This window comes from Phodopus roborovskii, unplaced genomic scaffold, assembly GCF_943737965.1.
Source record: "Phodopus roborovskii unplaced genomic scaffold, PHOROB, whole genome shotgun sequence".
Lineage (NCBI taxonomy): Eukaryota > Metazoa > Chordata > Mammalia > Rodentia > Cricetidae > Phodopus > Phodopus roborovskii.
This window is the reverse complement of record NW_026126459.1, coordinates 797749-811804: the sequence shown is the minus strand read 5'-3', so window position 1 is coordinate 811804 and position 14056 is coordinate 797749. Positions and strand designations below refer to the sequence as shown.

Sequence of the window (14056 nt, the reverse complement as noted above, 5' to 3'; positions counted from 1 at the left end):
TACAGTCATTACTGTATGTCTAGAAGGTTGAATGAAATAAGCTTTGCAGATTTTCTCCTGAGACTTGTTTTCTAGGCCTTGACCATCTTATTTGCCCTTCTCCACTCTGTAGTGCTGTGAAGCCCAGCAGAGGAGCCCAGGCTGGACCTGCCTGCTGGAAAATACATTCTAAAATACACCTTCCACTCTTTTTAGGGCCTCACCTGCCCCGACTCCAGAGGTCTGTGTAACATCTGTTTGTCTCCTGTAGGCTCCTCTTTGGGAACTTCTCCAAGGAGAAGCATACATGGCATTGGGCTATGCCTTCTAGATGGGCAGGGGCAGTGGTAGTTCTGCCCCTATATCTAGCCTTTAGACCCCCCAGGGTGGACCATGGGGACAAGTCTTGGATTGTTGATACTGACTTGGGATGGTTCAGGATTAGTTACTACTGTATAAAACTCCTCTGTGGTGCTCTTAACCCAGAGGAGGCATCACTCTGGAGCCCTCAGCCCTTGGGTACTGTGGGTGAGTTTGAGGGCTGCGTCTGGTGGTGGGTCAATACTGTTTGAAGATATATCCACCAGTCTGCCACTGCAGCTGTCTGCCCTGATTCTTATTGACTACCACCTGGTAGGCTTTGTACCCTTCAGCCCTAAACCAGACCACAGCATGCTCTCTTCTTCTCTTCCTGTTCCTTCATTGCTGGAGGGTCCTATGGCCAGAAGTAAGTATTCCTGGCTTTCACAGATGCTGTGCTGTGCTGTTTTGATGACTCTTCTTCAGGACACCCTGTGCTGGCCTTTTAGAGCATCTATTGTTTTCTGGCCTTAGGCCCTAGCAGGTTCTTTGCTCCTGGGGACATTACCAGATGTTGAGGCAGATGGTGTCGTTGCTATTGGCTAAGAGACTCCAGAGGAAAAGGATGTATTTTTCATGTTTTGAGTGTGATGGTGCCTGTCTTATCAGTGGGCTTCATATGATGTCAGAGAGGGAGCCCTGCTGTCTGCTGAGGGTAATGGGAAAGTTCTTGCTGATTTCTCAAGGTCCCAGTCTGCATTGTCAGCTCTGTGGGCAGGCCTTGCATGTGTGCATCTGTGTGCGAGTGTGTGCAGAATCACAGGTGAGCATGTTTTCTGGAAGCTATGATATGAACTGGATCTTTCTGTTGAGTGTAGTCCTTACCTTGTCATCTTTGACTTGCTTAGTGGGCCTGCCCTTGGTGCTAATTACAGTACAGGCTCAGTGACTAACTCTCAAGGACTCTGGTGATGAGGCCTAGCTCCAAGGGTTCTCCTCTGCTGCTGGCTCACTGCTCCATAGTAAAAGGCTAGGGAGACCAGAAGGAAACTCAAGAGTGGCCAAGAAGGGCCTGATAACACAGTGTTAACAAGAGGCATACAGCTCCCATTTAGTTGTGGCTGATTTTATGGAGTGTGGTTTCCAGGCTTTTTTTCAGAGCATCTTTTCCTGGCTCTGACCTGGGGAGTAAAGAAGGGATGCCAAGAGAAGGCCAGGCTGTGGTGAGCAGGATGCTCATGCCCTCTGGGGGAGTTTATAAGATGGAGTTAGGACCTCAGGCCATCTGGCAGCAGCCACACAGCTTGTGATTTATCCTCTTGACTTTGGAGTCTAGCCAGGCTCCACTGATGGGCAGGTCACATGCAACTCACAACTATGAATAGGAGGGAACAAGACCATTGATGGTTCAATCTATGGCTCTTTAGGATAAGTTGAGACTGTTTTCTTACCTGGCCTTCCAGTAGAATCATTTAATAACTTAAGCAACTCAGGTTCTGGGAGCCTCAGAGATGCAGCCTGGCCTTTGCTGCTTCTCCCACCTTGCCATGAACATCATGCTAACAGGGCCTGGAGTTCTGGGGATGTAGCCAGCTGTGACCAACAGAAAATGAGGGGACCTGAATCTGCATTAAAAGTCACTCAGGCCAGTCCCCTGAAATTGAGGAGGGCCTGAGAATTCTGCCTGTACCTCATTCAGAGCCTGGAGGCGCTGTGCTGACACAGGCAGGCCCTGTCCTCTGGTGTGCATGTGTAGGCGAGGTCTCTAGAGGGCATGGGGCCATAAGCATCTTAAGGAAGAGGGGGAAGATCACAGGGTACCTAATTCACAAGGATGACAGAGCGAGGATGAACCATTGGGTGAGTTGGGATTGTAAATATCCTTAGGGATGGGGCATCAGTGTTGGGAGCAGTTTTTCATCTTTGGTGTGTGTTTCATTACGGTTTGGGGGCTATAGGTAGTCTATGGCACAGAGGGAGCACTGTGCCTCTGCATACTTAGAGCTTGTGTCATAGCAGATCAACAAGGTGAAGTCCTTGTGACCCATAATCTAGCCAGGACTCACAGTACCAAAGAAGGTCCTTTTCCTTATGTGTTTGGGGCCTAAGGGCCTGTAGGATATTGAAGTGGAAAAGGCTATTCCCTAGTCTGCCTGGGACCTGAAGTTAATTGGGTACAGCTGCAAGCCAGTCACGGGATATCTGGGAGGCCTCCTGAGGTGCAAGGCAGGCCTACTTGTACCCTGCTGGTGGCAGCTCTCTGATGGTAGGTGGCACTATCTTCCATTCTTCCTTCACCAGCCTTTAAGGTCAGATAGAGTGATGGTTAGATGGGGAGGGGAGTTCCACCCCCCCTCAATAATCTATAGAGACTGTCACACAGCAAACTACTCCCATTTCATACAGGCAGGTCAGGTGTCCTGCACGATCGATGGCTAGTGCACAATAATTACAGGAACTAGCAGCTTGTGTTGCTTGAGTGACTTTAGGAAGAGTAGGATCTCAATCTTCCCTCTAATAGGGCTCTGACAGTCTGAGGCAGCAGCAGCTTTGGTGGCTGAGTGTTGGGCTGACAGTGTTGTCATTAAACACCAGGTAGTGTGGAACAACAGAGAACACGGATCTTGCACAGGGGGACAAGGTGGCTGACAGCAGTTATTTGTCATCACCAAGCTGCCCACAGTCCTTACACTGCAGTGTGAATGGCTGCTTAGGGTGACTTATGGTCTTGTCTGGGGCTGCTATTGTGATTTGATAATCTGTAAATATTTGTCAAAGATAGATTTCTTGTTCCCATGGTACTGCAATGAAAGCTGATGATAAGCTAGCTGTGGGCTTGGGGATTTGGATAGCCACTTGACCATGTTCACCTTTAGGGACCATAAAGCTGAAGTTTCTGGGTCTCAGTTTGGTACCTGAGATGGGCCCAGGATGTGATACCAGAGAGCCACCTCCTCTCACAGGGCTGGGTCTTCCTGCTATTTTTGTGTTGGGTGAGCATATGTGTATGTGTGTATGTACACATGTGTCCCTGTCTCTTGTACAGATTCTGACTGGAAACTAGAAGGCCTGTTGCTATAGCTGCCTGTATGACTGTAAAGTCCTCCTCTGCTGGTAAGGACTTGAGGCATGGTTTTCTACTATTTTGGGATTCTGGCAGGCCTTTCTAGAGGCTAATGAACTTCTACCTGCATGTTGCCTTGCTGCTGTTCCCTAGGAGCTTGTTGGACATATTGACCTTGTCCTCAGAGTATAGAGCCAGGGTGCTCAGGAAGGGCCTGAGATGCCCCATCATGCTGCTTGTGCCCACGCCCAGACCCAAGGATCTAGCTGCTTGTGGCATGTCTTTTCCCTTTTGATTTGCTGGGAACTATCAAACACAGGAAAAGTAGAGTGATTTATTAGACTCATAAAAATTCATACTTGGAGATTCTAGTCACCCCACATCTGAAGCTTGTTAGAGCACAGTCTCTGGCAGCTCCTGCCGTGCCAGTGTGGCAGCGGGGAGGGTTCATCTGTCGCTCCCTGCCTTAGCTGCCATCCTGTCTTATTTAGAGAAATAGACAAGCTCTGGAAGCACATGAATGAGTCTTTCTCAAAGGAGGGTGATTGGGAGGGCAGGGATTTTGTTGTGATAATATAGCTATAACCTTATGGGCTATTTCTTATGAGTGAGAGTAGGTGGGTAGAGCTCCTTGCTCTAATGACCTGGGCTGAAACTGGTCAGGTATTGGAGCACTAAGTATTAGTAGTCTCTAGAGCTAGTTTAAGTTGGCATTACACCTGTATGCAGACAGACAGCAATTTCCCTATAGTTTGTGGGCATAGATGGAGACGTGAGCATAGGTATAAGTGTGTGGACAGGTATAGGAGATCAGGTTCAAGTGGACAGGCATGATTCTAGCAGTTGTCATGAATAGAGGATGCAATGCCTCTGTAGTTATTGACAGGCTGGTAATAGTAGGAGGTGACCCCTGTGTCTATTTTAGAGACTCCTGCAAAGGCTGTTTGGTCTGGTGCCCACATGGCCTGAGCTGGACCCATGTGCTGAGCCTCTGTGCTAGGTGTTTTAGGCAAGCTCCTCTAGGTTCTTGTAAGTATTGCTGTTGTCTTATCAGTATATTGAAGGGCTGCGGTAACCTTCAGTTCTGCCATATGATTAGCATAGTTTATGATTAGCATAGTTTTTTTTTTTTTTTTGAGAGCATGAGAGGCAGAGAATTCTGCTTCTAGTGACAGAGATGTCTGATCATTTGGCTGTTGCCTCCCTAAATAGTTGAGGGTCTGGGGCATGTAGGAAGCTGGGGGCCAGGAGAAGGGGCAGGCCTTCAGCTTTGCTTTGATATTGCTTCCTCTCACAGTTGTTGGTCTCCACACCAGCAGGGAGGCAGGTGTCATGCATGAGCAGACTGGGATGCAGTACTCATCAGTACTGATTACTTCCTGTACCCTAAGAAGCCCTGATGTTGACCATCTGGCTGCCATGATTGAAGGCTATAGGCAGCACGTATTCTATTTGTGGTGTCTGGAAAAGAAAAGCAGTTAGACCTTCCTTGCTGGATGTCAGGGACCAGAAGGCAGAGGGTAGGCTTCCAGTGGGTCTAAGTAGGGTCAGAACAGTGGACAATCATGGGATCCTGCCAAGGACTGACCTTTCTACTGTCTGGGTGAGATAGTGGTATGAACTAATAAGTAGGAAGCAGTGCTGGTTCTGTACATCCATGGTCCAGTGGAGGGTGTTATCGCTGGGTGGAGTGAATGGGCCTGGTAATGTGCCTAAGCTCTCTAAAAGCAGATGCCACACACTAAAACAGCCAAGCCTAGCTACAGACTTCCTTATATAGACAAGAGGTCATGATGGAGATGGTCAGAGAGAAGATAGATTGAGAGACACATACTTGAGAAAGGACCTAAGTTGTCAGGTACTTGCTAAGTACCTGGCCAGTATGCCCTGATTCTTGGCAATCTTTAGTTTATCTCTCCATTTTTACCAGGGATTAGGGTACCCTTGTCGAGGACTGTCCCTGCTTCTTGAAACCTTGGCACTTCTCTGCTCCTGGCCTGTAGCTGTATTCTGTGACCACTTCTGCTCCTTTAGAGCCAGGCTCTCTGGAAAGTTGCTCTGGAATGTCTGAAATGATGTCTTCTGTTTTGCTCACTGTATGTACATATGGCACCAGACCACTATCTGTTGTAACACAACTAATTAGGCAATTAATTGTGAGAAGTCTACTCTCATGGGAGAATGGCTCTGCCTTGGCTCTGGAGCCCTTCTGCAGCTGTGGAGACTTAGGCACAGCTCTTGAGATATGGGGTGGTAGGAATAGTGTGTAAGGTAGACAAGACAAGATGGATTTTCGGGGAAGGTGGGTGGCCATGAAGGCATGTGGCAGTTTTGGGTCACATTATTAAGGGAGCACTTGCCAGGTCAAGGTAAAAGACATAGCCCCATCTCTGTCAACATGTTCCTACAGGCTCTTGTGTCAGTGAAGGGGTCAGACTGGTTCCCTGTTGGTTGCTGCTCATGTTTCTTCTCCCAGGTCAGTTGTAATAGGAGAGATCCTGAGCTGGACTAGAGCTTGCATCTCATCAGAAACTATTGATAAGCGGGGAAAGACCCTTTAGACTATTGTCACTGACAAAAGAGTTGGGTGTGTAAACTTAGCCAATGCCACTGTGAGCTGTTTAGGGACTGCTCATGCTGATCGTGAGGTGGGGACCATAGAAGAAGATGCTATTGATGGATAGACAGGACAGCTAGCCAATGAGGGGAGTGGGAAGGGAGCATGGGTTATGGAGCAGAGTAGAAGTCATTGTGGCTTCTGGGAGATCTGATCCATGATGATGTCTTAGAGGCCAGGGTAGCTGTTGATAAAAAGCAGATTAGGCAATATACAAAGAAAGTTGAATCATACAGAATTAGGGGCAGCGAGTCTGATTGGGCAGGATACTCTCAGCCCTGTAGGTCTGTAGCTTGGTTGGTCCCTTGTCCTCAACTATGAAGGGTCCTCAATTCAGGTAGTACTATAACAGCTCTAAGAAGTCAGTTCCAGATGGCCTCTTGTCTCTGCCCTCTCTCAATGCATCCTGGAGTGTTGGAGTCTTCTTCTGTGTAGATCTGACCCCTGCCTGCCTGTTCCCCAGCATCTTCACTGTCAAGAACTTGGAGTAATTTTCAGAGTCCTATCAGGCAGCTCATATTCTTTGTAGGCCCCACTTCTTTTCCACTAGCATGTCTGTCTGATGGCTGATCCTGGCACATTCTGTGCTTGGGTGCCAGTTTCTGGACTCCTTCCTAGCTGACCTGGCTGGAACTGACTGCTTTTTTCTTAAGGCAGAATTTACTCTGCTGAAGACGCTAGTGTCCTGTGATAGCCACCACAACAGAAGCTTGCTGCTATTTGTGTGGCCCCAGCTAGGGTTGATGGATGCCGTTCTTGGGCATGGTCAGAAGTCTTTTGGCTCTCTGCTCCTGTGAGTGGGACATGATTCCACCTCAGTATCCTTTGCTTTCCTGAGGGAGCTTGTGTGGCTTTTGTGCCCAGGATGCTTGCCTTGGTTCTTCAGCTGGCTAGAGCAAAAGGTGTGGAAGCAGCTTTTTCCTGGGTTGCTTTAGACATTTCTTGGCACAAAGTGCTAGTTCCCATATCATCCTGTTTACTAACTGGTTGTGAAGTTAGCATTTTCCCCTTGACATTTTGTAGCATCTGAACTGCTTCTCAACTCCTGCCTTAAGACATCATCAGAGGCTTCTGCCATCTGTGGTGGAGCCACCTAGAGAGCAGTGCTGCTGTGACTGACTGCTAGGCCCCCTTGTCAGCCACCTAGAGGCTATTCAGGTTTTCTGGGCTGAGTGTTCTCCCTTCTTCCCTGCTGATAGCATGCCGTTGGGTGAGGGTACAACCATGCTCTTGAGGGTACCTTTGAGCTGCCCAGCCTGGGAGTGAGGGTGTTGAAACTCACAGCCAGAGTTCAGTCTTGGGCAGGAGCTGGAGCCCTGCTGATAGATGGGGCTCATATCCCATTCAAATATGATGCTGGCAGTTTTTTTTTTTTTTTTTTTTTTTTTTTTTTTTGTAGTTTGTCTTCCATTGCGGTAGTAAAGTTTTTAATTAGGAAAGCTAATGAGTTCGATTAGTCATTAGAAGTGACCTCTGGATGGCGGGCGGAGAGGGCTGCATGTGTGGGTCTGATAACACAGCTAGGGCATCGTAGGCAATAAAAGCACAAGGGGCTTGATTTGAGTGAAGTGTGCCACAGGGGATACATCATGAGGAGAAAAATTACAGCCCTGAGAGTCTGTAATGAAGGGAATTAAACCAACATCCTATCTAAATAATATGATTATCTACACAAAACCCTTCAGCCTGCAAGGCCGGGTGGGCTGCCCCCACCTGTGTCCTCTGGGAGGAGGGTCCAAGCTGTTTCTGACAGTGAGTCTGGCTGCCCAGTGGCTCTAAGTCTTTATCCCAAGTCTACTAGGGAGGGGCCCATCCTCCTTTAAGCCTGTCTGGTTCCTGTGTGCTAAGCATAGTCTTAGAAACCCTTATTCCTGCTAGCTACTGCATTTGTTAGTTTGTTTGCTTTTTGTTTGTTTGTTTTTTCTTATTCCTGTAGCCCATCTGTCTGACAATTTGCCCTATATCCCCAGGGTCATTGTCATGAATGATCCTAAGTTGTCTATGTGGAAAAGGCTGGGTACTGGGACCAGACTAGGGGGATGCCGATCCATTTATTGGGTGGACAGGCTTCATAATCCTCTCTGTGAACCCCTCAAATCATTTCACTCTCATGAGAGGTCTGTCTCTTGAGACTAGGGTAGGGGTGATGTTGTGTGAAAATACCCTACCTTGCTTTTGTATTATGAAGTCAGAGAGTATGAATACTTTGTATTTTCTTCATGTGACAGTTGGGCACTAATAAGTGAACTATAGGAAGTTAGTAAAGAAATTTGATCCTAGGCTTGCTAGCAGGAGGAATAAGAACAGCAGAGACCTCAGCCTGGGTGCTGCCACTCAAGTACTGACTGTTTGAACTACTGCATAGGGGGAGATCCTTCCTAGAATTCAGTCCCTAGAGGAGGTAACATCTGCTGGATAAGTGAAGGTTGTGTTAACTGAAAAGATAGTCAGGGAACAGGAGCAGAGCCAATTTGATGTGATGCAAGATGTCAGAGGGCACATGGTTCCAACACAGCCCAGTCCTAGCTTCTGCCATGGAGTATGCTGGGCCGTAGAACTGAACTTTGTAGCTCAAAGCTGTAGGTGAAGTTTAGGGTTTGTATATCAGTAGCTATGCATAGACTTAGAGATCCATGAGCAGAGCTTGAACAGAAGAGGCTGCTGGTTAGTTATTGGGAGCTCTGGAGCCTTTTGTGTACTGACTTTAGCACGGGGAACAAGCAGGTTGATCCCTGAGCATTGCTCTGGCTGACATGCCCCTGTCTGTTGGGAATGCTGGCCTCATATAGCCCAACTGTAGGCTTCTTATAGAGGGAAGGAATGATTCCAGTAGGCCACATTCTCATCTCAGGAAGAAGCAAGAAGCCTGGAGCTGGGCTTATAGGCAGAGAGGTCATTTGGGTTATTGACAACAAGGATGCGTGTGTTCTTGAGCTCTTTGTTGGAACAGGCTCATATTGATTGTTGGCCTCTCCTTGCTTCTAAGACCTTGAAAATTCAATTCAACAAACGTTTATGTATTGATACCCACTGTGTGTATCAGGCTATCCCTTTTGTCCTAAACATGTTAGGTTATAGGGTCAGTTGCTCTGAGTTGCAGATTCACTTTGGTAACTCAGTGAGGATCACAGAATTTCAGGTAAGGCAATTTCTCTTAGATTCATCATAATTAATTAATTAATTTTGAGGCAGGGTTTCTCTGTGTAACAGCCCTGGCTGTCCTGAAACTCCCTCTGTAGACCAGGCTGGCCTCGAACTCACAAGAGTTTTGCTTATCTCTGCCTCCCAAGTGCTGGGATTAAAGGTGTATGCTACTTCTGCCTGGCTAGGTGTATTATTTAGGTATTTTGAGACATAATCTCACTTATGTAGCTCTGGTTGGTCTAGAACTCACTATGTAGACCAAGGTGGCCTTGAATTCAGAGATCTCCTCTGCCTCCTGAATGCTGGGATTAAAAGCATATATTTTGTGTGTGTATGTCTGTGTCTGTGTTTGGGTATGTACACGTAAGTGTAGGTGCTTAAAGAAGAGGCCAAGAAAGTGCTTCAGCGCCTCTGGTTATGAGCTCCCTGATATGGGTGCTGGGGACCAAACTTAGGTCCTCTGCAAGAGCAGATGTATTGTTAACTGCTGAATCATCATCCCTGCTTTAATGCTGCTTCTTGTTTTGGTTTCTGAACTCCTGTTTTCTCCTTGGTCAGACCTGCTGTTCTTAGAGACTTGGAGGGAGACAGACTAAGAGATGGGAAATAGAGTAGACATGAAGAAGAGACAGATTGAGACAGACAAAGATGGGGAACACAGAGAACCAGAAGGGGAAGAAAAGAAAGAGAAAATCAGAAAAAAAAAAAAAATAAAAATTTTTAAAGCTGAGAAGGAGGGAGGGAGAGAGAGACAGAGAGAGAAAGAGAGAGAGAGAGAGATGACATGACTCAGATGGCTCAGTGGGTAAAGGCACTTGCTACCAAGTTTGAGGACCTAAATTTGATCCTTGGGGCCCATAAGCTATAAGGCTCCTTTAAGTTGTTTCTGACCTCCACATGGGCGATTTGACACATATGCATGTGCTCATTCACCTACATGTAAGTAAATAAATGTAATACATTCTTACTGATTTTTTTAATAGAAAAGAAAACTTGTTGAATTATGATGGCAGGTGGAGGGAGTGGCTGAGAGATGAGTCATCTAGATGTTGCTATGGCATCTTTTTTGGCTGGCATCTGCCTCTATTCCTTGGGACCAGATAGCTCTTCCACTGTCACTCTGAGGGTCACTCAGGTCCAACACAACCCAGGAGGACTTTGACCAGGTGACCCTGAGACATTCAGTATATGTGCTGACCGAAGCCCTAGTTGAAGCTGTAGCTCCGGTGCAAGTGGGGCAATTAGTACCTGAGGGAGGGGCTTTTGCTAACTTCTAAATGAGGAAGGAGAGGTGTGATGTAGGCACTATGGGCGTGTGAGCTCATCTTTTCCCTGGCCTTTTTAGAGGCTATTTGGCTGAAGTGCTGCTTCAGGAAACTGAAATGTGGGAGGTCTGCTGGTCTCCAGCAGATTACTCTCAGGAATTGTCACAGCTGCTGGGTCACTCACAATACAGAGCAGGGATAGACAAGTGTCTTTGAGTGTTCCTGGAGCAGGAGGAAGCTAAGCACAGACTAAAGGGAGTCAGACCACCTGAGTATGTTTGACTTGGTTCTGTTTAGGGCCCTGTGTCTCATGGCAGAGGAGAGCAGCCATGAGAGGCAGCCGTGTAAGCTTTAATTATCTGGGCAGTTAGAGCTGTACATTATGAAAGTTGGGCAATTAGGCGTGTTCTTTGAAGCTATGTAAAAATTGCTGGCTATCAAGTGGAAGGGAACTCAGGCAAAAAAGATCCCTGCTAATTGCAAGAAACATTCAGCAAGAAGAAGCCATTGTGGATATCACTCCACAGAATGTTATGAAAATAGTGATTAAGTACATAAATCTATTTGGGCATGGTGTTGGGAGGTGCTGAAGAGGATGTGATTTTTTTTTTCTGGGGCCCCTCCCCTATTGCCTGGGGGTCTGCTTTCTGGGCTTCTTTTCTTACTGAGAACAGTCATGCAGAGTTCCCAACTTGTTAGGATGGTTGTGAGGATATTCTAGGCTCTCCTGGAGGCCACACCAACTACCCCAGAAAAAAAAACCTTAGCTGCCAGACTCTTTGGGGACATCTCTCTCTCTCTCTCTCTCTCTCTCTCTCTCTCTCTCTCTCTCTCTCTCTCTCTCTCTCTCTCTCTCTCTGTGTGTGTGTGTGTGTTGTGGTGTGTAAGGTGGGAGGCTGGAGGCAGGAGGTGATATAGTTTCCTTTAACTCAGAGAATAGTCTGGGGCCCTTAGGGCTTCCTAGACCTGCCCCTGCTGACTTCCTTCTGATGCTAATGCCTGGGTTTTCTTTGCAGCTTCCAGTGTGCACCTGCGGACTCCACCCTCCAATAAGGTGATCAAGACCCGCTACCGCATTGTCAAGAAGACCCCAACTTCTCCCCTCAGTGCTCCATCATTCCCCTCATCTCTACCCTCCTGGCGGGCCCGGCGAATCTCATTATCCAGGTAGGAGGACCTTATCTAGGCTTCTGCAAAACTGGGTACTTGTTGCTGTAGCTTCTGAAACATATATACAGAAGGACATCTCCCATCAGGCACTAGCTCACTGTCTGGGCATTGAGGGGTGAAGATTAAGGCCTAAGGCCTCTGGGATCTCAGCTTCCTCAAGGAGCTTCACGGTGTACAATATCTTGATTGGCAAACAGCCTAAATTTTTTTCATATCCATGGCCAGCTTGCTTATATTGCATGCTCACAAAGATACATACATGCATATGTCTACTGCTGATGTCAACCCTAATAATTTGTGGGACCTCATGCACCATGGAGCTGCCCCAACATATTTGGGTCCTCTACAATGAGCTGTCCATGAGTGTCCCTGCAGAGAAACTTCTGGTGAGTAAAACCACCAACATGTTAACTGTGAAGCATGGTGATGGAGGGTTCCTTATTGCCCTACATAGGCTATCTCATAGAATGCACTGGCCTTGCTGTAGCTACTGTGTCAAACAGCAGCAGGGTGGGGACAGAATTTACAGAAACAACCCGAATATGGCATTCTTGGGTTTCCCTCTGGTCCCAGGAGAGAGGCTGGGTCTTTTGGGACATTGTTTCTCACTCATTTCTTTTTTAGGTGAAACTGTCCTACCTCCAGACACAGTGAGAGGTGGCAGCCCAGTGGATAGGTAGGGAGCAAAGAGTACCATAGCCTTGACCTGGGGGAGATGTGGGTCTAGAGACTATGGACAGGCCTACTTGTAGAACAGTGCATTCCAGGACCTGCCCATAGTGCTGCTTTGTCATTATTCCTACTGGCACCCAGAAGATTCGAGGGTTGAGGCTGATACCAGAGGTACATTATACCATGTGGTCAGCCCTTCCTGGCTCTAGGGCCTATGGCAGGTAAGCCCACTGGCTTCCTCCCTTACTTCTGGCCACAATAGGCTTGGCCTGTTGCTTACTTTTCTGGAGGCAATAGCTGGAAGTATATTTTAAATTAATTTTACTGCACTTTTTGTAATATTTTGTTTTAAATAGATTTATACATATCTTGGGGGCTATTTCTACAAATTTATGAAGATAATTTTTACTCTCACGATAAGGTTAAATTTACACCTGCTATTTCCATATTAATTCACATTGCTAAGTGGATCTAATTTTCTTCCGTTCCTCTATCTGGTGAGCATGGCCTTTCCTAATGCAATTTCCCCCTCACTAAATCACTGTGATCGGGAGTCATGATCGAGCTAAATTAACTTAAATTAATTTACTTAATAAGAGCCCCAGATCATCGTGAATGAGGTTCAGATTTATTGATTCTCAGCTAGTGAGAACCTCCCCCTCCTGCAGCCAGTATTAGACCTGCATCCCTCCTTTCATGGGGCATGGATAGGGCACAAGGTAATGCTACTTGGGGACCCAGCCATCTTCTCCCTCCTATCTTGGAGAGCTAAGCAGGCTCCAGGTTTCAGTTCAGCAGGGCTTCCCAGGAGGGCCCTGTCTTTGGTGGGCTGTTTGTTGTAGACCTAGGGGTGCACAGTCAATGGGCATGTCACACAGTCTCCTGTGGGTACTAGGATGTAAAGCGCAGCCATGTCAACTGGCCTCTTCTCTCTAAACTTCCTGTCCTGCAAAGGTGGTACCTGGTGTGGTTTAACTGTATGGGTGGCCAGGAGGTGGGGTGGATATTACCTTTTGATGGCTCAGGTCCCACTGCCATAGATGTCTGAATTGAATTGATGTGCTAGCTCATCAGCTAGCTAGTTGTGGGCTCCAGGCCTCAGTGTACTCAGAGATACAGTTCAGCTTACTAAGATGGACACTGTAGTTGAGGGACCACTCCCCCTGGTCATTTCTAAGCCATTGTCAGATATTTGGAACTTTTCTGGGGCTAGGGCTGGGGAAGGAACGAAGCTTAGGGGTATCGTTCTCTTCTCATGAGACTCTGGAAAGAGTCATTGCCAGCAGATCCTTACCTGAGGTCACCCATGCCCTGGCTTGGCTGCCTGCTCAGCAGAGTGGCTGCCAGCTAGTTGTTTTACATGCTATTGTATGTTGCATACACTTAAGCTTGGCTTATTGAAGCAGTAGAAAGAGCCAGTGGTGAGTTGGAGGCTAGTGAACACATGTGGTGGTGTGGTTCAGCATGGATATGAGATGGTCTCAGCTCACTCTTTGCATATACTATGGTTAGAGATTTGGTCACTCTAGAGAGGGTAGCTTGCTAAGTGACATTGGTTGGGTAAGCCATTTCTTGCTTGAAACTTTAGTTTCCTAATGTGCCCTTGAATTGACATTATTCATTGTGACATGTCAGAAATGGAATAGCAGGCATAGAAGACATGGATAGTGAGTGGTAGGGAGGCTCTAGGGTTTAGATGGAGCCTCAGAAGCCCAAATACCAGCCTGTTTGCTTCACCCAAAGCAGATCTTGTCAGTGACTGGTACCACCATAACTTGTGTTAGGCCTCCCTGTTACATCCTGGAGCCTCGTGCCTGTGTTCTTTCCTCCCTGCTTTCCTGAGGA

General features: G+C 47.2%; 1 protein-coding gene across 1 annotated transcript in view; it reads left to right on the top strand.

The window, feature by feature from the left end:
• The window catches only part of Zc3h3 (zinc finger CCCH-type containing 3), a 79359-nt gene that overhangs the window by 19286 nt on the left and 46017 nt on the right, over positions 1-14056 (top strand). Inside the window, exon 4 of the mRNA XM_051189135.1 lies at positions 11386-11536. Coding sequence (XP_051045092.1) covers positions 11386-11536 — 151 coding nt within the window. The remainder of the gene's footprint in view (positions 1-11385; positions 11537-14056) is intronic.